Genomic DNA, 24258 nt, shown 5'->3' on the forward strand with positions numbered 1-24258 from the left:
GTCCCCACAGGCTCCAAGCTGGGTTTCACCGGACTCGGCGCCTCAATTAGCGAGGAGTGCGTAGGACCTGTGGGAGCGCAGGGCGTGATGACGTCACGAGCAGCCCGGCGGGTTTCTGCCCAAACTCTCTCGATTTGCCCCCGGCTGAGTCGCCTTCCAGGTCCGCGAGGCTCACCTTCAACGGCTGCCCAGTGCGTGCCGCGCGAGGGAAGAAAAGCTGCGAAAGCGGGATGTGGAGCTAGGCTGTTGGGCTTAAAATAAAACCGAACCATGGGATCCAGCCTTCCTTATCAGGTTTTTAGCTAACGCTGAAAATAAGGCATAAAAATCTCTGCAGCCTGGGAGGGTGGATAGGGGTGGAGCGCATTTGCGTACAATCACTCCAGTTTAATAAAGAGTAGGGGTCCACGCTGTATGGCCCGGGGCTAGCGCTCTGGGGGGCGCCGTGGTAACGCACAGCTGCAGAAGGCGGTCTGCTGGAAGCTGTGCTCCCTGCCGCGTGTTGTGAAGGAAAGAGGCTGGAAGCCCCTACAGGCAGAGGCTTCAGGGAGTCCTTTGGGGCGCTGGTGGGCATCCAGTCAGACCCTGTAGTGAAATAGGGACCAGAATGATAGTGTACCTACGGAGAGCCTGAGACTCCCCCCGGGGAAGGAAATTGGATCAGAAGTCCTGTCCACTTATTTTACAAAGGAATCGCCCAGTGATTCTGCAGGAGGTGGATACATGTTCTAATTTCCTAAGACAAAACAAAAACTTCCTACCCTCTTGGAACTTTTATCTCTTCCGTAAATGGAAGTCCTAAGTTTTAGATCAGGTCAGACCACACAAGACAATCTAGCTGTCTTGTAAGGTCGTAGAAGACAGAGAATATGTTTTCACTATCTTCTCCTCTAAATTTATGTACGGTATATAGAAAAAATTCTTTAATTTTTTTAAAGTATTGATTGATTTTAGCGAGAGAGAGGAAGGAGAAAGAGAAACATCGATTTGTTGTTCCACTTATTTATGCATTTACTAGCAACCTGGTGCACAGATTTGTGCACATTGAAAGAAAATTAATTAGAAGGTGGCTGGCAGGGCGGGACTGGGCGAGAGGGGCCAGACACGCCCTGGAGCCAACTTCCCCGGTCTCTCCCCAGTGTCTTCCGAGTGAGCAGGGTCCCTCCAGCAGGTAGGGTCCCTTGGCAGGTGGGGTCCCTCAGCCTGGCCTGCTGGGATTGGGCTGAAACTGGCTCCCCAATATCCCCCGAGGGGTCCCGGAGTGCAAGAGGGCACTCTGCAAACTTGCTGTCGTACAGGGTGTGGAATGCAAACCCAAGAGTTCAGTAAACCAGATTTGGGGCGACAGTGCCCCAGCAACAACATAACCCATGGCTGAAGGTGGAATCGCACGGCTGGCGAAGAATCGGGTTCCCTCCTCTGTTTTCGGGGTGCATCACTCAAGAACCTCCGCTGCCAAGTCACTGCAGCTTGGCAGCTCCTGCATTGAGCATCTGGCCCCTGGTGGTCAGTATGCATCAGCGACCAGTCAGATGGTGGGAGGGACACTTAGCATATTAGCCTTTTCTATATATAGATTGGTTGATTCTTGTATGTGCCCTGACCAAGGATCAAACCTGCAGCCTTGGTGTATCCAGACAATGCTCTAACCGACTGAGCTCCCTGACCAGGGCTTTACCACACCCTTTTCATACTATTGTACCAAGTAGCTCGTGCACTAAACAGCCACTTGCTAAATGGAAAAATGTGTGCTCCAGTTTTAGGGAACATGCCTTGACCAATTCTCCCCTAACTATCCCCCTTCCCCGTAGGGCTCGGGAATGGATAACAAGACTTTTGAGTCATCACTGGAATAAACTCATTAAAGCCTCTTCATAACGCCATATCTGTAACTGAAGGTGGGCGAGAATGGCAAAGGAAGAAAACAGGTGAGCTTCGTTGTTCATCTTTACAAAGTTACCCTTCTGGATAGTTAGGGTGTTAGCTCACCTCTTTATTACGTTTACATCATAAGATTAGAACAATCAAGTCAGCAGATAACTACTCAGTATGTCCTTGAGCAATAGAGTGAGGCCTTAGAACATGCCCCAGATTGGGGGAGGATGGCTTAACACCAAGTCTTTGGCAGTTGGTCATGAATTCTTGGTGAGTGAGGGAACTAATCAAGGCAAGGGGTGGCTAAGAAGGGGAAGAGTTTGACTCCTGGGGCCAAAAACCTTGGAGAAATTATTCCACCCACAAAACTATTTTAAAAGGGGTTGGTGAAAGATATTAAAACCAAGTTTTAGGCGGAGGAGGATGGTATAAATCTAGCAGTTTTATGAGATTGTAACATCCATGTTAGCATGTCCATATGCAAGTCTACCCATATCACTTCCTCCCACAACCACCCTGAACTGAGAGCAGAAGAGGAAAAGGTGAAATCAGGAGATGATAGCATAATTTCTTTTTTTAAAAGTTGTTGGTCAATATATATATTTCAGAGAGGAAGGGAGAGGGAGAGAAAGAGAGAAACATCAATGATGAGAGGGAATCATTGATCAACTGCCTCCTGGATGCTCCCCACTGGGGATCAAGCCCGCAACCTGGGCGTGCGCCTTGACCAGGAATCAAACCTCAACCTTCTGGTTCATAGGTCAATGCGCAACCACTGAGCCACACTGGCCAGGCAGGTATCTTTTTTTTTAATCACCCATTTGCATTTTAAATTTTTTATTCATTTGTTTGTTTTTAGAGAGAGAGGGAGAGAGAGAGAGAAACATCGATTTGTTGTTCATTTCATTGATTGATTGATTCTTGTATGTGCCCTGACTAGGGATTGAATCTACAACCTTGACATATTGGGACAATGCTCTAACCAACTGAGCTACCTGGCCAGGGTCTATCTGCATTTTTATCCAATAAACTTGAAAATTGTCTTACTCTTGTTTGGGGTTTATGCAATGTATCTCTAGGTTTTTGCTTTTCCTAGTCCCTTAACCCAAGTCCAGAGGACTCCAAAGGCTCCTCTCTGAAGACAAGCTGCTTTGATGATATCTCACTTTAGAATCTAGATTCCACATTCTATGCCCTCATAGTTCTTCTCTGAGTATCTCCCAGCTGGCCTGAGGACAAATAGTATTCATGTACATATGATCTGTATGTAGTATGACAATGTCTATTTTCTTTTCTGGCACAAGTTAAGAATTTCCTTATGATAGATTCTTTAAAAAAAACACACCAAAGACATTTCATCCAAAGTGAAATATTTTCCATTAATTCCAGTAAAGCTTGATTTTTAAAAGCACAAGATTGAGGAATTGGGATAGAAAATTAATTAATTTTGGTTTTGCTGAAATAGTTCATAATTTTTAAAATCTGAGTGTTTCTACTCTCAGAGGACTTAAGCATCAGTGGATGGATGGGCTTAGCGGGTAGCAGAGCTACAGGGGCAGGAGGAGATGTAGAGTTGGTCAAGTGGAAATTGGTTATCTTGGGGGATCAGCTAGGGTTTTCATCATCCTCGGCCTGGTGGCTATGAAATGCCCTTGAATGTTAAGGACATAGCTCAGTGAGGTAGGGGAGGCATTAGGGAAGCAAGAAGCAGATGGAAAAGGCAAGTTAGGAGGCCTTGGTCAGCAGCTGCAGGAAGGAGAGGCCAGCATAAAGGGCACAGAGGTGGGGGAGGGTGTCTGGGTCCCATGTGTATTGGGGGCCGGATCTCTGCACTTCCAGGCCGCTCAGCCCCACTAGGGCCTCTGTGAGGATCAGTTCCTCTTCCCCAAGGGAGGCGAGCAGGTTAGATTGCAGGGGGAAAACACCCTCTTTGTCATGCAGAAAATTCTGTTCCAGTGTGCTCTCCACCTGGAAGGAACAAAAACAGCATGAAAAGAAAGAACTGGAAACCTCTTTTCCTTTCTCCTAACTCATAAAAACCACAGATGCCTACCTTTCTCTTATTATAACTCCTTTCATTACATTACATTCAACTCCACCTGGGCCTTTTTTTTTTTTTTAAACATTGATTTTAGAGAGAGGCAGGGAGAGAGAGAAACATCGATGGAAATGCCCTGACCTCAATGTGCCCTGTCGGGGATCAAACCCGCCACCTTTTGGTGTATGGGACGATGCTCCAACCAACTGAGCCACACTGGCCAGGGCCCATCTGGACCTTTTAACAACCCTGTACAGAGGGCAGCTCATTTGTTTTTAGCCCCGTTTTACTCAGAGACATTAAAAGATGAGTTCACATCACTTGGCTAGGACTAAGCAAAACCAGAGTGTCCTGTCTCTCCTCCCACGATCAGGCTGAAAAACCCAGATAATCGCCCGGACATCGACTCTTCTATCTCTAGTTGTGAAAGAGCAAAAAGGAGGAAACGAGAGAAGTAAGAAGGGGCATGAGGGGCTGGGATGAGACAGAGGCCCTCCAGGATGGTTCTGTCAGGAGGCGACGTTTGTCTCTTTTCCCTGGTTCTGGCTGACTCCCTCCCCAACTCTCCCAGGTATCTGCTGCTTATTCTCACAAGTTTCAGTTGCACAGGCAGGATCTTTTTCTCCATGGATTTCACCAGCAGCTTCTGTTGGGCTTCACTTAACTCTGAAGAAAGAGCAGAGAAAGACATGTGTGTTGTTGGTGCATAGGGAACATAGGGAACTACAGACTCCACATGGGTACATGTCCAGCCTTTCAGCATTAATTAATTCATCCAGCCAGCCACAGGTGGATGCCTGCTCTGGGCCAGGCACCTTTGCTGAGTGTGTTCGGTAAATATGTACTCCCTTCACTCAAGGAACCTGCAGTCTAGTGGGGAAAACAAAGGAATGTGCAAATACAGTACACAGTGTTAGGGGAGCCATAGCGGAAGGGTCTACTTTGGTCTTGGCATTTGATGGCAGACTTCTTTTTAAAAATATATATTTTTTATTAATTTTTTACAGAGCGAAAGGGAGAGGGATAGAGAGTTAGAAACATCAATGAGAGAGAAACATCGACCAGCTGCCTCCTGCACACTCCCTACTGGGGATGTGTCCACAACCAAGGTACATGCCCTTGACCAGAATCGAACCTGGGACCCTTGAGTCCGCAGGCCAACGCTCTATCCACTGAGTGATGGCAGACTTCTTAAGAGAGCAAAGGTCTCAGCTTATACCTGAAGGACCAGAGAATTCTTTTAAGTGGGGGAAGGTTTCCTGCAGAGCGAAGAAGAGAATTCAGGGGGCAAGATCAGAGGATGTTACCCTCTGAAATGAAAGCTAACAAATATCGATAACATGTGATAAGATTAGCTATACGTTATCCCAACCTCTGTTTGCAAGACTAGGCCATCTTCTCAGACTATCCAAGGTGACCAAGTGAATCCTTAGGCATGAGACCAATTTTTAAAAATGTAGATATATAAGCTACTTAATTGTGCTATAATTTGCCTGGCATTCATTCAATTACTTATTCATTCATTCAAACATTTGGGAATTCACTCAGCGATTCACTCCTGTCACCAAAAGGGTGTATAAATGAAGGCCTTATTCCTTACTTACCTGTTAGGGCTCCAAGGAAGTAGAGGATGGCGCCCATAACCTCCTTGGATATGAAGACATCTTTTGGGAGTGCCTCCAGCGTCACCTCGTGTCCTTTGTCTAGAGCCCCTTCGAGCTGTGAGGGAAGGCGGGTGACTAAGATAACACGAGGAAGGGGCCAGCACGGTGCCTGGCACATCACCCCTTGACATGTGTCAGCTTCCTCCGATTTCCAGATTTCTTTTTCAAGGTATCAAGTCCTGAAAATACTGGACTCGGGGGTTCCTTGGTTCCTGAGCCTTGCTTCCTGGAAAGGAAAGTTCCGGCCCTCTTCCAAGAGAGGGCCCTGCTGGCCTGCTGCCTCCCCCGTCCATCAGGAAGGAGCATGTGCCTTGGAAACTGCACTGTTTGTCCTTCTCCAGAGGCACCAGGGCAGCCTGGGGCACTTGGCCAGCTTGGGGAAGGCATCCGCTGTCGAGTCCCCTGGCCCCTGATCACCTTCTGCCAGTGTCAGATCCCCCCCTACCTCCCCAGCGGCAGCTGCACCAAAAACCTCCCTTCTCCCAACCTCCCCGCCCCCCCCCCCGCCTGCCCACTTCCACTGGGACCTCACCGTGAGCTCCAGGTCTTGTAGCTCCTTTTTCTTTCCTAGAAGTTTGCTGAGGGCCGTGAGCAAGGAGCTTTGTCCCACGTGACTCAGCTTCTCCACTTCTTGGGTCTCTCTTTGAATCTCTTCTTTGAGTGTCTTGAAGTCCTCATGCATCTCCCCTGTGGGGACAGTAAACGTGGCAAACAGGCGGCTCTCCACCTGGCACGCTCCCCTCTCAGACAGCATTCTCCCTGCAGGCTCCTTCACACACCCTTCACAGGCCCCGTGCTCTGCTCCCGGCTTTAGGCTGGCCTCTCTTTTTTCTTGACCAAGGAATGCAATTATGAAGTTATCCATTAGCCCTGACTAGAGATGCATACGTGTGTGTGTGTGTGTGTGTGTGTGTGTGTGTGTGTGTGTGGCCATTAGGGGTGAGGAGGGGCCCAGGACCCACAGTACCATCTAAGCCGCAGTCATTCTCCCTGAGCTCCCAGGCCCCACCAGGGATCAGCAGACAAGTGACTTCCCTTTCTCTAAGACTGGCTAAAAGTTGAGAAGGGAGGTCTCTTTCCCCTTCTCCTGAGTTAGTTGGCAAAGAAGAATGACTGGTGACTGAGTGAAGGCCAAGATGGGACTGCTCCTGAGGTCCGTGGGTGGGTCATAGACAGGGATGTGGGTGGGATCAGGGTTGACTTGAACCTTGGCCTGACCCTGTAGGGACCTGGCATCCTAGGAGAAAGTCCAGCCTGCTTTGGAGAGACTGGCTTCCTGGCAGTGGCGCCAATCCCCACGACCTGGGACTCAGCTCTTGTCTTCCTCTCCCTCCACCCCAATGCTTCTCCTACACCAAAGTCTTGGGAGAAAAATCACAAAATTCCTTACCAACATCAGATGCCTGGATGACTGAGAAGAAAAAAAAAAAAGCAATGATAAGAATGTAATCCTCCCAAACAGTAGCCATACCCAGGCGATGAAACATTAATGGGGGGTTAGGATACCTAGCCAGGCGATGAGGTTTAATGGGGGGGGGGGGGGGGTTAGGATAACCAGCCAGTTTAAGGATACTCTTGTCCCATTTGTGGGAGGCAGGAATGGGTCCGGAGAAAAGCTAATGCAATGGGAAAATGGCACCTGGATTGAGTTGTCAACACTGTGACTCAGCTGCTTCCGCCCCAGGTGCTGGGCGGTGGGTGGAGTTGCAGAGGTGTGTGTAATACCTTAGAGCTACTGAGGCCCTGGAGGACAGCGGTCTGGTCCGGTCCAAGGCATCAGCCCACCTGGGCATCTCATGCAGAGACTTCCCCTTTCCACTGCTTGTCCCCGAGCTACTGGCATTTCTGCCATGTTTCAGGGACGATTGTTTGCTGAGATCTGCTCTGCCATGCTCCCTGTCAGTCCCATGGAGGAGGTAATAAAACAACAACTGGAGTTTTAAAATTCTGAGTCAAAAACGTTACAGTGAAATGGCAGGAAACACTTACGGATGAGCTTCTCCTCTTCTGGCTTTTCTGAAGACAGAAACAATGCACGTATGTCAGCATAACACCTACTCATGCCTTTTAATCTAGAGCAGTTGTCAAGGCAGCTTTATCAGTGATCATTATAAAAACACACAGAGCCAGGCCAGCTGGCCGGCATGGCTCAATGGTTGAGTGTCAACCTATGAACCAGGAGGTCACAGTTCAATTCCCGGTCAGGGCACATGCCACAACGGTCAGGGCATATGCCCGGGTTGTGGGCTCGATCCCCAGTTGGGGGTGTGTAGGAGGCAGCCCATCAATGGTTCTCTCTCATCATTGATGTTTCTATATCCCTCTCCCTCTCCCTCCCTCTCTGAAATCAATAAAAATACATATTTTAAAAAATATCACACACACACACACACACACACACACACACACACATCCCCCACACGGAGACTATGTTAGCTCATCTGCCCACAATTTGAGAACACACACTGACTCCATGTCTTATTTTTGCTTCCAATTGTGCCTTTCAGTCTCTTTCTGTTTCTCTGTCCCTCTTGGGTGGTATTCATAGGCCTTAATCTGTCTTTCCTAGAGTTCAGAATAGGTATTTTTAGGGACTTGGAAAACCAAACCGGGGCTCCCTGGCAGGGGGACTATGGTGTGTGTGTGCTATCAAAGGGCACGGTCTTTAGCAGATACGGTCAGGGTAGGGCAGAAGATGTGGGGAGCCAGGAAGCGTCTCACTCACCTGCAGGAAGGAAGGTTTGCATGTTATCGTTGTAGATATGCGGAATCTCTGTAAGGAGCAAGAGAGAGGAGAGCAGGAACCTTAAACAGCCGCCCCATCTTCCTTTCTCTAGTCTCACATCTGTGGGCTCTCCTGAGGGCTGGGACCCTGCCCTCAAATGCCTCGCTGCATCTTTGGCTCCTCCTCTCTTGCTGGAAGGAATCCTTTTCCCCTCTGTAAATCCTTTCCTGTGATAACAGTATCCTCTCCCTTGCATTCGAGTACTGCTTTCTGGGTCTGTTTCCTCCACTGGCCACAGACTCCTTGAAGCTGATTGCTCTCAGCTCCCTCTCCCCCGAAGCTAACGCAGTGCCTAGCACACAGGAGATGCTCAGAACCGGGAGTCCCTTCACTCTCTCTCCAGGGAAGCCCCTGCTGTTCTATTCCTTGAAGTTGGACCACCGTACAACACACTGGTTCACTAATTCCCTGACATTGCCACAAGAGGGGACCAGGATGTCTTAGCATTGGTGCAGGTGATTCTTGTCTTGAGCGGAGAACACGCTGGTGTCTACTCACCCCATTCATTTTCCCCTTTGACCAACAGCTGTCTCACTCGAAAGGCCAGGATGCAGCCCTTGGGGATGGTTACCGCCTCCTTGTGGTTGATGGATCCCTAGGATGAGACAGTGAGGATTTGTGAATGTGCAGAGATCCTAAGTATGAGACATTGGAAGTGGGGGGTGAGGGTGCAAGTGAAGGGCCTGTTTGAGGGCCTTTGGGGAGACAAGAAGTTGGGAACCCTTCACTGGTGTCCCTGTTTGCCTTTCTACCTGGTCCAGGCTCCATGGAGTGGGCTTCACAGCTCTTCTGCTCATTTCCACAGGTCATCCCACTCATGATCTGTATCTCCCTTCCTGGTTCAGACACATGAAGGAACTGGGCAGACCTGTGCATCCCTGTCCCACCTTAGAACTGCCATCCAGGCCTTGGTTCCTTCTTCCTCTTTGCAATCTGTCCCTTGCTCACCTCCTTCAAGAAACCTTCCATGACTAACTCCTACTCCCAGTTCCAACTCATCCCTTGAATATTTATACAAAATAGACAGAGGTATCCAGAACATTACTTATTTACATTGAATTTTCCAACCTATGTGTCAGCTCCATGAGACAGAACTTTCTGAGAACAAGGATGTCTCTCCTGTAGATGGGGAGCACCATGAGGGAATACCATGACTGTGAGTTTCCCCTTCTCTGACAGATCCCTGTGGCATGTGGCACATTTGTGTCTGGCCAGCAGGGAACTGTATCTTGAAGAGCAGGGAGAAAGAATAGGTCCTTGATAGTGTCCTGGATGGGCACTGCTGGGGCAAAGTCAATGCAGCCTCTGTGGAGAGGCTGAAGGTAAGTGTGTGTGTGTGTGTGTGTGTGTGTGTGTGTGTGTGTGTGTGAACCAAACCTGTAGCCCCAATGGGGCGAAGAAAGGGAGGGAGAAGACACCCTCTGCCTTGCCGGCTCTCTCTAGAGTGACCTCCTGCACAGTCTCCACCACCTCCATCACCACATACAGGTTCTCTCCTCGACCTCGCATCTCTTTCAGGAACGGGTGCTCTGCTGACAGCTTCCTGTGGCGGGAGAAACATAAGGGAATCGTCCAGAGCTTCTCCCCGCCTGGGCCCTGGCCTCCCCTTTTCTTCTGTCATTCCCAGGTGCTAGGCAGAGCGGTGTCAGGGAAAGAGTGGGGACTCAGAGGAAAGACCGAGGTTGAAACCCAGATCGCTGCTGACAGCAGGGCCGCTCCTCTGTCTCAGTGGCCTCATCTGTAAAGTGAGGGTAATGACACCTTCCTCCAGGTGCTGAGAGGAGACTGGGCACTCATCCGGCCCAGGACAGAGCCTCGTGGTTGCTTCTTTCTCTCTTTTCCCTTGGCCCTGGGGTGGACTCCCTTCCCTTTCCTCCCTGTTCTTAGCTCAGCATCTCTTCTAGGGGCCTTTCTCTCCATCTCTTACCCTCTCTCTTGCTGTTAACACCAGTTTCCCTCTCTACTTGCCTACACACATAAACATGTCCTTTGATCTTGCTACTCCCTCAAATTGCCATTGTTCCTTTCCTTCACTTCATTGGCAAACATGTCAAAAGATATGCCTAACCCCCTGTCTTTACTTCCTCCCCGCCTTCGCCAAAATTCTTTGTGTTTTGGCTTCTGTTTCTACTCCTCAACGGAAGTCACAATGACTTCCCACTTACCAAACTCAAAGGCCTTTCCTAACTTCGACCAACATTGGACCCTGCTGTCCAAACGGAGCCTCCGTGAGATGCTGTCTTCTGGCTTCTGATCACCCGCTGTCGCCCTGGGTTCTGCTCCTGTCTTTCTGGCTTCTAAATCCTATCCATTCTGTCTGCATCACATTTGCCCTAAAATTTTATGTTGTCTAAGATTCTGTTCTCAGTTCTCTGCTCTCTGAACTCCCACCCCATTCCTTTAGTTGTAACCTTTATGTGGCTGATCACCACAAATGTATTTATCTCTTGACTTCTCTCCTGAACTCCAGACGCTCATTTTCAAATACCTTTAACATTTTTAAAAATTGAGGTCTTGTTGACATATAACACTGTACTAGTTTTAGCTGTATAACATGATGATTTGATATATGTATACATTGAGAAGTGATTACCACAATGAGTTTAGTTAACATCCATCACCACACATAATTACAAATACTTTTTTTTCTTGTGATGAGAACTCTTTTACGATCTTCTCTCTCTAGCAACTTTCAAATATAGAATACAGTGTGGTTAACTATAGTCACTCCAAGTACCTATTGACCACTCTCACCTGTTGTCTCAGTGGAGACATGAATTCAAAACATCCAAAAGGAACTCACAATCTTTCTCTCCAAATACGCTTCTACACTCGGTCTTCCTGTCTTTATTAATGTCATTAGTTGAGTCAAATATCAAAGTCATCTTGGGGTTTTTATTCTTATATATTTAATTTATTTATTTCAATAAAAATTATATATATATTTAAGGTGTACAACACGTTTTGATATACATAGAGAAATGATTATTATAGTCAAGCTAATTAACATATCCATCTCACAGTTACCATTTTTGGGTGTGTGTGGTGAAAGCACCTGCAATCTACTTTTAGCAAATTTCCAGGCCACAATATAGAATTATTAACGATAGTCCTCACACTGTACATTAGATCTATGTTAGCGTCGTCTTTGACAAAACCCACTCCCTTACCCTGTAGTTGGTTGGCAGGTCGTGTCCATTCTGCTGCCCCAGAGGCCTTGCACCCATTCCTCCCTCTTTGCTCTGACTGCTTTTCCCAGCTCAGGTCCTCACTTGACATCTCCGATGGACCGTGGAACAGCGTCTTGCCTGGTCTGCCTGCTTCAGCTGCTTCAGACCCCTGTCTCTTGTGCACTAACTAACACTCTTCCTCCATCTGGTTAGACTGATCACGACACACATTAGAGCATCGCCAGGGGCCCTCTGGTGCCTATAGAATAGTTGCGTCTCCTTGAGCAGGCACCTGGTTCCTGCATGTTCTGGGCCCACCCTAATCTCCCTTTGCTCCACTCAGACCTCTTCATGGCCCCTGTAAGTTTTGCGATTTCTCACCCACGTGCCTTAGTAATGCCCTTCCCTCGGCCCTGGATGTCCAATTTCTACTCATCTTTCAAGGCCTAGATCATGGGCTGTGTCCCCTGTGAACTCTGTCCTCCTTTCCCCAGCTAGAAGTCCCCCTGACCTGCCACAAAACTTGAACAAACCCCTCCTATGGCACTCACCACTTCTTGCCTTGAATTCTGGTTACTGTTATATACTTTTCTCACACTCCTAGATCTCAAGGTTCTTGGACCAAGATGTTCTAGTGCACCCCAGCACCTAGTAGGGTGCATTGCCCTTAGTAAAGCTATATAAATTTTACTGGATGATTTCTCAAGCACCCCAGTCCTTCCTTCCTGCCTCCCTACCCTTCACCTGCTTCTTTCAACCACTACTTAACTACTTAAAAGTCAGTTCCCCTGTCAAACCAAACATCTGAGGTGCCCCGCATCAGCATGGCATCTGCCACACCCCTTGTGCTGCTGGGGCAGCAATCCCAAGGGCTGCCCTGGGTGTGTGGGGGCCAGGCTTGAGGTCATTTATGAGCGCAGAATGCTGGCTCAAGCTGCAGTGGGGAGCAGTTAAGGACCTTTTCTTTTAAAGCGTATTTCAGAGAGTCTTAGGGTAGGAAGGAATCCTTGAGATTTCCATTCAACCCCATCATTTTTCAGGAAACAAAACTGAGGTCCCAAGAGCAGAAATGACTTTTCCAAGGTCATAGAGCAAGTTCATGTGAATACACTCATCCTCATATATGTGTGATGGGGTGGTGGTGTGGTGGTGGTACCAGAGGTAGTGGAAGGACAGGGGAGTGGTTAGAAAGTGGCCTGGAGGCACCCATAGGCCAGAGCATCATCTTTAAGAGTTCCCCTGCGGTGATCTTCAACTCTGGGACCAAGGCACCCTTTCCATGCAACACCCTACCCCATCCTGGTAGCCCCCCTCCCTGCCAACTCTCACCTCTCCTGGTGCAAGGTCTCCAGGGCCTTGGGAGCCACACTGAGTGTCTGGACCTCCAAGGTGCTGCTCCGAGACAGTCCTGCAGTCCCTGTCACCTTGACTGTCCTTGGCACATCCACCTGTCCCTCCACTCGGGCATCCAGCATATTCTTAAAGGCAAAGTTCCCAGAGTCTGTTGGATCTGCAGGAGGGAGCAGACGAAAGGGGCTGGGCCGAGAGGCATCTACCGGCCATCTCCCACCTTCTGGTGAGAACTTCGGGCTAGATGACACCTAACCACATCTGAGTAGAGGGAGCTTTGGGGTCCTCCTCTTAGGGTCATGCCTGAGCCCCCTCCCTCAGCCCCCAACCCCACACCCGAGGCTTACTTGAGGGTGAGCTGCCAGGTTCCAGCACATCCAGGAGGGTGTAGTCAGTGCGCAGGTACCGGGCGCCCCAGAAGAGCGTGCTCTTCCTTTTCCTCAGCACCAGGCAGAAGGGGTGGAAGCGCTTGAAGTCTATGAGGCTGTCCAGGGGTGTCAGGTCCCCTCGAGGGTTCAGCTGTCTGGTCAGGGCCCGGGTGACATTTTCAAACATGGTCATTGTCTCTGGGGAGTGAGGGGGGAGACAGAAGAGTGACAAGTTGGGAGACCAGGCCATGGGAAGGCCCCTGCAGAGAGAGATCACCCTTAGGATGCCTGGATTCTTGGAATGTCTGCGTTGAAAGGAACCAAAGGATTCTTCATTTTATGACGAGGAAGCGAGGCCTCGAGAGCTGAGACAGCTTGTCCAAAGCCACTGGCTGGCTCGAGAAGCCAGCCCTGCCTTTTCTTTGTCAAGGACTCTTCTCAATCCACACACATTTTATTCACGAACTTGGAGCCTGGCCGGAAGTCAAGCTCTTCTCCCACAGCTATGCCTACCTCATCGTCCCAGAGAATTATGACAGCCAGGACCAGGGATGCCAGGGGATGGAGGCAGCCACCACTGGTGCTGAGAGCCTGGGGAGGCAGTTGCCCTGTTTTGGGGGTTGGAGTCACTTCCCTGTACCCTTACTTCCCTGTGCCCTCCTCCTGGCTCCTGGGTGTGGGAGCCACTGCCCTCCGGGGCCTGCCCAGCAGATCCAGGCATTTCGCTGCTCTTTGCCTTTGCTTCCCTTCTGCTTACAATACCTCCCTTCCAATCTAGAGTCACTGGTCATCCTTTAAGACTTCATTCAGGTCACCTCCTCTGTGATCTCTTCCCTCAGTCTTTCAGACAGCTAGTGACTCCACCCCACATCCCCCAAACAGGTGTCCTTCTGAAACACCTGCAACCTCATGTTGTTATGATCTGTTCACCTGACTCTCTGACCTACTCCACTGTGACCTCCCAGAGGGAAGGAAATGGCTGTTAGTCATCTCAGCAGCAGCAGCAGCAGCAGCACCAGGCACAGTGCCTGGCACAGACTTGGAGCTTGGCATATGTGTGCAGAAAGAATGAATGAACAAACGAATGAATGTGGCCCTGGGAGACATAAGCTGAGGTGAGAGAGCCCTAAAGAATGTGGGGCCTGCAAGAGCCTGAGGTTCATACTCTTAGGTCTCTGTCTTTGAGGTTCAAGTCCAGGTGCACTGGCTGGGCAGCCAGCTGGCAGAGCCAAATTATCCCCGTGGGTGGAAGAGGATATACCAGCTGGCCTGGAATTGCTTCATCTCCCCTGTAGGCACTTCAGAGAATCATGGAAGCAGGAGGCAGTGCACAGATGTATGGGCTGTTCTGCCAGCCACATGAGCTCTCCTCATTCCTAGGAGGGCCAGGATGGGGCAGGACCAACTCCCGGGCCAGCCAGACTTACCTGGGAGGGGCTCGAATGACTGCAGTCTCCTCACCAGAGAGGTGCTCACAGGCTCCCTTCGCTCCCCGAGGCCAATCAGGATACCAGCCCTATTGGGCTCTCGGGGACTCCTAGGCCCTTCTTGACCCACCCCCGTTCTTGTTCATCCCTCGAATAGCTCCTGCCTTCTCCGCTGTCATCAAGCTCTTACCAGGGAGTGGTGCTAGGTCCTGTCCGGCAGCTGGGTCTGGGGTGAGGGCCCGGGGCTCACTTGGTCTGTGGGTTGAGAGAGTGACTGTCCCTCACCAGGACAGGCTGCTGCTTTATGTGTCTGTGGAGGTAAGGATGTAGGCCTGCCCCAGTGACCCCACCCCTCTCCCACTCCACTTCCGGGAGAACAGCATCAACCTGTTCCACATGTGTCCTGCCCCAGGCAGGTGCCAGCGTGGGTTGGGGGAGCCAAGGCCAAGAGAGAGGTGGCAACTGAAGGTCAGCCTAATGGGCTGAGAGGATAGGAAAGAAGGCACCTTTGGTAGAAGAGCATGGAAGATGGTGTGTGTGTGTGTGTGTGTGTGTGTGTGTGTGTGTGTGTGTGAGAGAGAGAGAGAGAGAGAGAGAGAGAGAGGAGGGAGGGCATCTCTGTTCTGTTATCACGGTCATCAGGAAGCATCTAGGATTTATGGTGAGACCTTGGGGGCATGATAAGTGGATAAGAAATCCTGTGTGTTCACAGATTCCAGCATAGAGCAGAGCAGCTGTGAAGTGGCCCTCCATCTTTCTGCTAGTCAGCCTGCGCGTTACTACCTAACTCCATTTGTTTTCGTTACGTACATGTATCTACGGCGCTGCTAGAAGCATATGTCTGTGCAGGCAGAGTTGGTTTTCTGTTATTCTGTGTTCAGCATCTCTGCTCCTCATGCAACACTGTATGTACACATACACACACACTTATAGGCAGAGGCATATGGAGTTAGTGGAAAAACCAAAATGTGGTGTCTGCTGTGAGAATTTCGATGTCTCACCATAGGTCACTCGAGTCTTGCTCTTACCTTGAATCCCTGCCAGGAAGGAACTTTAAAGGGGAACTTACACACCTGGGGAGGGCTCTGGATGACACTTACAGGCCCGGCTCCTCGGGCACTGGGCTGTGTCCGTGTCGGTGTGCACGGGTAACCTGACTGCAACTGAGCATTTGTGCTCCACCTGGAGGCTCTCAGCATCACTCACCAAACAGGAAATGCAGCCCTGAAAGCCACGAAGAGTAAGTTAGGTCTTCCCTGGAGGTTTTCTTGAGGGGATGGTGGTGAATGGAGAGCTTAGACCACATCACACTCAATAAAACTCCCTAAAAACTTAATTACTCCACCTCCGTCCCAAAGTCTCACTCAATATGGCAGCTCCTCCCAAATCTCTTTTCTCTATATCTCACACCAAACAAGCACGGGCCCCTGCTGGGTCTCTGGTCCCTGACCCCTGTCTTTTTGCTCGCCTTCCTCCCTAGGCCCTTCTCTCATACTTCCTCCTTCCATAGCCCTAAACTTTACCCTAACCTCACATCCCTCCCCCCGAGGGGAGGCAGGTAGGAGTTTGGACATGTAGGAAGGTTGTCATTCGTTATTCGGCCCCTTTCATACCTGCACATGTATGTAGAAATCTGTTGTGTGTATAATATCCTTTCCATCTCTATGTTTTCCTGGATTTTCACCTCTTCTTCTCTGTATCTCTCTCTCTTTTTAAAAATATATTTCTTTATTGATTTCAGAGAGGAAGGGAGAAGGAGAGAGAGATAGAAACATCAATGATGAGAGAGAATCATTGATCAGCTGCCTCCTGCACACCCCCTACTGGGGATCGAGCCCACAACCCAGGCATGTGCCCTTGGCCGGAATCGAACCTGGGACTCTTCAGTCCACAGGTTGACGCTCTATCCACTGAGCCAAGCCGGCTAGGGCTGTATCTCTCTTTTTAAAAAAATATGTTTTTATTGATTTTAGAGAGAGAGAGGAAGGGAGAGGAATAAAGAGAAAAACATTGATGGGCTGCCTCCTGCACGCCCCCTATTGGGGATCGAACCCTCAATCCAGGCAAGTGCCCTGGCCGGGAATTGAACCAGTGACCTCTGGGTGCATGGGATGGCGCTTAAGCAACTGAGCCACACCGGCCAGGGCTATATCTCTTGATCAGTGCATTGATGTATATAGTCCTGGGCTGTGCAGTCTCCCATGCCTTAGCTCCAGAGTAGGCAGCCCCACTCCCAACCCTCTCACCAGCCACCATTGCCTCAGTCAGACTTTTGGGAGTTTTTCCCCCAGTGTCCACGCTCCTCCTGGTCAGGGCCAGGGTGACATTTTTCCAGTCCAGCTCATCTTCCAAAGATCTAGAGAGCAGTGGTTTCAAGAAGCCACACATGTGTCTGCTCTCTCTGAGACAGACCCCAGAAGCCCATATACCCAGCTCTCACCCCTCTGCCCCAGAAGTTTTGCTGCTTTTATTTCTCTTGCCCTCATTCATGCCGAACTCTACCAGGCCTGTCCTCATTCTCTTTGTCCCGTCCCCACCCCACCTCTGACACATTGAACCATTCCTCAAATTGCCTAATGGTGTTCCAAGCAGGAGGCTTTCAGGGTTCAAGGCAGAGAGAAAAAATATGGGCTTGTGGGGTGGGGTCAGCCAGGTTAGAGGTCTTGTGCTTTGGAATAAAAGTATCCATGTCAGGCTTGCCCCTGTGCTTCTTCTCCCACCCATCCAGGTTACCCTGTCTTTTTTTTACCCTGTCTTTTTATAACAACCCCCCCCCCCCCACATACACCCATAGTCTTAGGGAAAGTCCACAGAATCCCTTTAGAGTTCTTAAGATCCTGGTTTGTGTTCCAGGGAATCTGGGGACATATTTTTTAAAAATATATGTTTTATTGATTTTAGAGAGAGAGAGAGGAAGATAGAGGGAGAGAGAGGAAGGGAGAGGAAGAGAGAGAGAACGAGAGAAACATTGATCTGCTGCCTCCTGCACATCCCCCACTGGGGATCAAGCCCTCAACTCAGGCAGGTGCCCTGACGGAAAATTGAACCAGTGACCTTTTGGTGCATGGGACGTCACTCCAGCAACCGAGCCACACCGCCAGGGCTGGGACATATTTTAAACTGCGCTGGAAGATGTTTAAGTTTGACTCATACGTGAGAACTCTTTAAGTCCATTCGAAGTGACTTACTGAGGTGGCGGTGCCTGGTGCTGATGCGGTGGCAGACTTTGCTCTCTTTCTCCCTCTGGTGGTCAATCAAGGCAGGTAATGGCCGATAATCACCCCTGAAGTCCACTCCAAGCTTTTGATTTGAGTGTGGTTGCTGGGCGATGGGGATCCAGTCAGGGAACTGACTTAGGGGAGGAAGCCCCAGCAGCATTCTCTGGGAACCTTAACGCCTCCCAGAGTGACCCACAGAGTGCTCTGCGGACATCAGACAGACATAGATATTGGGACAGGACGTTACTTCCGTACCCCTTTTCCTTTTCATTGCTGTTGACTTTCTGCTCAACAAGGGGCCAAAGAGGAAAGAGAGTGGAACTTGGCACGGGCCTGGGGGAGATGGTGAGTCTACTGGAGGTCAGGAGGGTGGAAGGAACTAATCCTGGCAAGAACAGGAAGAAGCTGGCAGTGATGGGCGCGAAGGTTCAGGAATGTGCCTGTAAGATATGGAGCCCCCTTGCAGGATGTGGGATGGCTGGAGTACTTGGGGGGAGTTACCCCTCGCACAGACATACTTCTATATCTTCTCTGAGTCTAAGAAGATGAAATAGTGAGAAAGGAAAACAGGCTGGGATGGAGGGGTGACTGTCTGGTGGAGAGGCAGGAAGAATACTCCCCAAGGTCGTTGAATTTTACACTTCCCATGGGAGGTTGGAAGTTTTGGGGTGCAGGCTGCATATTGTGAGCTCTTCTTCCATAAATGGACTTCTTTTCTGAGCAGAGTAAAACCCCCAGACTCCTTTCTTATCCCTTAAAAACACTGAGATTTCTCCCTAAATTCCCAAATTAGCTTGGGAGCCCATGACAGCTCCAGACTCTGTGCCGAGCAGACTCCGTTCAGTGTCTGTGACTCCAAGTTGTGCTGAAGAACTGAAGTGATAAACATACCTGTTCACCTCGAAGCATGTCAAACTCAGCATCAACCCTCAAGATGTCAGCCCCCAGCCCTCCACTGCCGTCCTCCTGAAGAGGCGGCTGGAGCGGGTGTTGGCTCTTCTGTCCGCTTCATGGCGTTGCTCCTCAGCGAGGCTCTTCTGCTGGGACAAAGCCCCCGGATCCTTGTTAGAGAGACGGGGTCCCAGATGGAGCTTCTGAAGCTCTGCCTCCAAGAACTCTTGGAGCTGAAGCGCTGCCCCATTTCTCCATCTCCCCCAGGCCCGTGCCAAGCTCCACTCTGCTTCCCCCAGCCCTGGTTGGGGAGAGCCAGGTGTTGTCGCCTAGTACCTGGAGGAAGGAGAGGGTGGCACAGCCGTCCCAGAGTGATCACAAGGCATCAGGCACCCACACAGAGAGGAGTCCATCCCCTCGTGTGTCATTATTAGGACTCGCCACCTCCCCTGCAGAGTCCCTCCGGGGCGTGGGTCGCCTTCAGCTTCTCACCCCAGAAGCCTCTGACCAGCTTGAAGAGAAGACAGAAGAGCACTGCCTCCCCTGGAAGGAATTCTGGTCCAGGATGGTCTCCATGGGGACAGCAGAGAGTAAATGGCACAGGATGCTTTGCATTTGGGGAGGGAGCCGCCAGCTTCAGAGGTGTTCTGCAGTAAAAATGTAAATTTCAGCCCTGGCCCCCATCCTTGACCTCTCTGCCCATTAGTTCTAGAGTCGAGTGGCAATGAGCACGGATTAAGAATCTGGAGACCTGGGTCTCTGGAGAGAGCTCTGCTAGGAGCCTGCTGTGTGGCCGGGAAGTACTGTCTCTGGGCCAGAGTGCTCATCTGTGAGGAGGTGGAGCTGGGTGAGCTCCCGCACCCCCTCTAGTGGTCAAACTCAGTTTTACCATGGTTGTCATCCTTCGACCCTCGGACGCCTCACCCGCTCCGTCGGTAGGGGAAGGAACCCCTTCTCCATGGACATGGGAAGCAAGGAGATAGCAGGAGAGGCAAGGGCATACTCTCCCTCTGGTGGGCAGGGGATTGTAATGCAGCTCTGGGAGCTGGAACTAACACGTATGTGTGCATGTGTAGGTGCATGTGTGTGTGTAGCGGGGGGCAGCAGATCCACTCTTTCCACTCCGGGAGTGAATGAGAGAAGATTCCGTGAAAGATGTCTCCTCTTTATTTTAGGAAAAATAGATGTGGAGTAGGTGGGCTTGCCCCTCTTGCTGTTTCCTTGGAGGAGGGGACAGCGGGGTTTGGACTCTGATTCACTCTGCCTGTAGCTTGGTAGGAGAGCCAGCTCCACAGACATGCAACCTGTCAAGTTGCACATGGCCCCATGCTTGGTTTAATGTTGAATAATTCTTAGAACTTTTTATTTTTTAAACATATATATTGTTTTGATTCAGAGAGGAAGGAAGAGGGAGAGAGAGATAGAAACATCAATGATGAGAGAGAATCATGGATCTGCTGCCTCCTGCAAGTCCCCTACTGGGGATCGAGCTCACAACCTGGGCATGTGCCCTTGACTGGAATCGGACCTGGGACCCTTCAGTTTGCAGGCTGACGCTCTATCCACTGAGCCAAACCGGCTAGGGCAATTCTTAGTATATTTTAAACAAGGCGCCCTGTATTTTCATCTGGCGCTGGAAACCGTAGATTATGTTGCAGGTCCTGCTTGTTACCATAGGGCCTAACCCATTAGGCCCGTTAGTCCCATCAGGGACCAACCCCATCCCCACTCCTGACCCCACCACGGAGAGCTTCCGGCAGGTAGAGGACGTTTCCAGCCGGTACGAGATTGAGTTTCCTAGAAAACTCCCGCCGTCATTGGAGGACTGAGTCTCCGGCCCCACCCCTCGGACTCGGTGAACCACTGGCTCTCTAAGATCTAGGGCCTGATCCCCTTGTCAGAGAGATGAGGAGTGATCAGCTGGCAGAGGGGGAGCAGGTCTCCCCGTTCAGAGTGGGGACACCTTAGGGAAGGGGTCCAGTCTCTCCCTTAGCCTAAAGAAGACTCCTTCGATGCGGGCTGAGATCTCTCTGGACCAGGAGGTCGGTCACGCCCCATCCAGCCACACTCCGCCCAGCCCCGCCCCCAGCCGTCTTAAGCCCCGCCCCCAGCTTCCTTAGTCCTGTTATCACCTCCCGCGCCCCGCCTCCGGCGCTCACTGTCTGTCCCCCATCACTTTAGCCCCGCCCCTGACCTCCCCAACTCCGCCCCATGCAATCCCGGTCTGTCCCGCAGCCGTCCTAAGTCCCTCCTCTCGCCTCCAGGATCCTGAGGTCAACCCCACAGCCTTCTCCTGAACTCTCATCTCTCCGCCAGGGCCCCGCCCCCACTGTGTCCTCCAGCCCCGGCAGCGTCCAGTCCTTTCCTTAGAGGCCCGCCGTTCCCAGGCCAGGCCCTTCAGCACCAGCAGCTCCTCCACCTCGTCCTGCAGCGCCAGACGCCCCGTGTGCTCCAGGGGGGCCGGCGCAGGCCTGGACTGAGCGTTGAGTACAGGACAGTGGTGACCAGGACCCTCCTCACGCCACCCCCTCGACGTGACTTCACCCAGCGAGCCCCGTACAGAGGCCCCTTCTGGGGCTTGGGGTCCTGTGCCCTCCCTCACGTACCCCTCCCCAGGGCATCGAGTCTGCAACCCAGGCGTATGCCCTTGACCAGAATCGAACCCAGGACCCTTCAGTCCGCAGACCGACGCCCTATCCGCTGCACCAAACTGGCTAAGGCTGCAATGCTTTTTACGTAAATACTTTTAATAACGTCCCTGCCGGCTGTCAGGTTGTTGTTTCTCACTGCTGTTATTCTGACTGTAATATACGTTTTGCTGCTTCAGATGTATTGCTTCTAACGTGCTGTAGGCAGGAAACCATAGTTCCAAAGTTATTAGAACTCTATGTAAAGTAAGATTTTTAAAAAATTGGTAAAATAAATAAGTTCTGGGTAAGAGTTCCTGTGAACAAAGTCCATGAGCCTTGGCCGGTGTTTGCTTTCGATGGCCTTTCTGGGCTCACATGGCCCCTGTGCACACCTTGTCACCCTGGCTGTCATCACTGATACACTGACCTGCCAGGTCCCCAAGGATGGGCACCATGGCTTTCTCATCTTTGTGTCTGCAGTGCCTGCCACATAGTAGTAACTCAGTAAATGTTTTTCGAATGAATGGGTGGACTTGTGGCGGCATCTGTTTTGGCAGCTTGGATGTCTTCTCTGCTTTGTTTGCTGCATTCCTGACTTGGGGCAACATCCCTCCTGGGCAGGAGAGAGTCCCAGAGAGATGAAGAAAACCTGTTTCTAGTTGGAACTCCCCTTAGCCTAGTGGGGAGGCGCAGTCCCTCCCCGTGGGAGAAGCTGCCTGAGTTCTGCTGGTTTTGATGCTGACATCCCTCACTCTGCAGGAGAGCTCAGCGTTGCACCCGAAAGGTCTGCATGTTGAACCCAAGGCAGGAAGGGTGGGGCTGCGCCCCACCCTGCTGCTCCTTAGCTGCCTCCCTCAGCGCCCCGGTGCTCAGTTTGCTCTCGGTTCACTTCCTCTGGTAGAGAACGAGACTTTGTAGGTGCTGTAGTCTCTGTGTCGGGGGTAGTCTGGGTCTCATTAGGTTCAGAGCTCCCCAAAGAGAAAGAAAGCTGTTTACTCCATTAGTTTGGGGGTGCCCTGAGAGTTAAGTTCAGGTCGCTGCCCCTCTGACTTGGGGCTCCCTGAGGGCAGTGTCTGCTTTCTCCACCCCTTCATAGGGCAGGAAGACGCTGGTGGTGGGAGGGCTGAGTGAGGGACTTCTTTCTTTTTTCAAAAGTATATTTTTTTTATTGATTTCAGAGAGGTAGAGGGAGAGGGAGGGAGAGATAGAAACATCAATGATGAGAAAGATTCATTGATCAGCTGCCTCCTGCACACCCCCTACTGGGGATCAAGCCCACAACCCAGGCATGTGCCCTTACCCGGAACCGAACCCGGGACCCTTCAGCCCACAGGCCAGTGCTCTATTCACTGAACCAAACTAGCTAGGATGCAGGACTTCTTTCTCCCACCTTTACACACAGCCTGCTGGCTGCAGGATGCCGCCTGGGGAAGACAAGCCGGGGTCTGCCTCAGGCCTCCTGGTTCTTGCTCAGAGTGGGCCAGGCGTGTGGCTGGGTTCTCTTGGCACCTGCCAGCTTTGTTCTTGGCTGCAGCACATGGGGTCTTGAGTGCAGCCCACTCCTCCTCTGCATGTAGCAGGCAGATGGGCCGTAAGCAGACAGCAAAAACGAGGCCACCCCGCTGCCTCGCCAGGGCCTGAGAGGCATCTCGGAATATGGGTCCTGAGTCCTGGTCCCTGGCAGAGATGAGGATGGGGGTGAAACCAGTGATGCCACCCCTTCCTGCCTGCCCTGTGGGAAAGCACAGCCCGCAGGTCAGGGCACTGAGGAAAGGGCTTAGGGGGTCAGTGACTGTTGTTCCAGGTGGTGCATCCCTGAGTCTGTGAGGCCTTGCTCTGTCCAGTCTCCTGTGATGGGCTGAGTTGGAGCTGCAGCTTCTGAAGCCCCCCTCCCACCAGGTTCTGGCTGGGGTGAAGGGGTCTTTCGCTGGGATGGGAGCCAATGGAGATCTCCCCTGCCACCTCCCCAAGTGCCTACTTGCTCTCCCTCTTCCTTTTCTCCTGTCCTTGCTCCACAGAAGGAAAGGAATTTGAGCCAGAGGGGACCCAAGGGGGTAACTGGTGGGAAGTTTGTTGTCCAGGGCTCCTGTCCCATCCTGAGCTCACCGCTGAGATTTGGGGGTAAGTGTCAGGGTGGGGGAGCTAACGCTCTGCAGACCTGAAAGGTTTGGTCTCTGCTGCTCAGGATGACAGGGAGTCTAATGAGCCTCTAGGAATGGGCCCCAATGGTAGAGGCACAGGGCCCCACCTGTTCCCCACCCTTCCACCTCCACAGATCTGTGCAGTCTGTTTCCCAGAACCCAGCGAGACATGGTCCAGCCTGATTCCAGTAGGGGGTGGGTGAGCCAGAGTGGGGCTGAGAGTGGCAGGGGAGGGACTGATGGAGGGTTTGATAGGGAGGGGCCAGGATTCCAAGGCCCAGGCCAGGGTGTGGCTGGGGTGGACGGTCAAGGCTGCAGCCTGAACCTTCCCACACCCTATTCCTTCCCCCACCCCTGAAGTGGGGAGGCCCAAGTCTCCTGAGACAAGAGGATGGGTGGGGTGCCCCGGGTTTTTCTGACCTGAATCAAATTGAGGCTTCCTGGATGATAGGAGAGCTCAGCCTTGGATCGTTGGGAGGAGCCTCAGGGATGGAGAGAGGAGGAGTGGAGAGGGGGGCTGGAAAGGAGACCAGGGCATCAGGATGGGTCAGAGGGACCAGGGGAGGTGATGGATTTCTCCTTGAGTGGCCACCCAGTCTGCCCCAGGCTCTGCCCCAAGCTGGGGGAACCCTGGTTCAGTGGTTCTTACCTTCAGCTTCTACTGGGGCTCCTACAAGCTTTCCCAAAGCAGCTGTTTTCTC

General features: G+C 51.3%; 1 protein-coding gene across 2 annotated transcripts; it reads right to left on the reverse strand.

Moving 5' to 3' along the window:
• Positions 1 to 3331: 3331 nt before the first annotated feature.
• GSDMA (gasdermin A) lies at positions 3332 to 16353 on the reverse strand. 2 transcript variants are annotated; one of them, XM_079798734.1, is made up of 13 exons: positions 16291 to 16353; positions 15751 to 15901; positions 13230 to 13448; positions 12862 to 13042; positions 9740 to 9905; positions 8861 to 8957; positions 8303 to 8350; positions 7567 to 7593; positions 6968 to 6988; positions 6110 to 6264; positions 5518 to 5632; positions 4506 to 4579; positions 3332 to 3843 (listed from the first exon to the last, which is right to left on the reverse strand). In XM_079798734.1, exons 3-13 carry the CDS (start codon positions 13441 to 13443, stop codon positions 3601 to 3603), a joined length of 1341 nt encoding a protein of 446 aa, XP_079654860.1. In that variant the 5' UTR covers positions 13444 to 13448; positions 15751 to 15901; positions 16291 to 16353; the 3' UTR covers positions 3332 to 3600. The 2 variants fall into 2 exon arrangements, with proteins under 2 accessions (XP_079654860.1, XP_079654861.1); XM_079798735.1 differs by lacking the exons at positions 6968 to 6988; positions 7567 to 7593; positions 15751 to 15901; positions 16291 to 16353 and adding an exon at positions 14868 to 14886 and having other exon boundaries at positions 6110 to 6312.
• Between the last annotated feature and the right edge of the window lie 7905 nt (positions 16354 to 24258).

The sequence above is a fragment of the Cnephaeus nilssonii genome (assembly GCF_951640355.1).
Source record: "Cnephaeus nilssonii genome assembly, chromosome: 19".
Classification (NCBI taxonomy): domain Eukaryota; kingdom Metazoa; phylum Chordata; class Mammalia; order Chiroptera; family Vespertilionidae; genus Cnephaeus; species Cnephaeus nilssonii.

Coding starts and splice junctions, on each gene's coding strand:
- GSDMA (XM_079798734.1), bottom strand. CDS start 13,443: ATGACCATGTTTGAAAATGTCACCCGGGCCCTGACCAGACAGCTGAAC. Junction 6,265..6,967: donor CATCCAGGCATCTGATGTTG/GTAAGGAATTTT, acceptor CTGTCCCCACAG/GGGAGATGCATGAGGACTTC. Junction 3,844..4,505: donor TGCCTGTGCAACTGAAACTT/GTGAGAATAAGC, acceptor TGTTCCTTCCAG/GTGGAGAGCACACTGGAACA.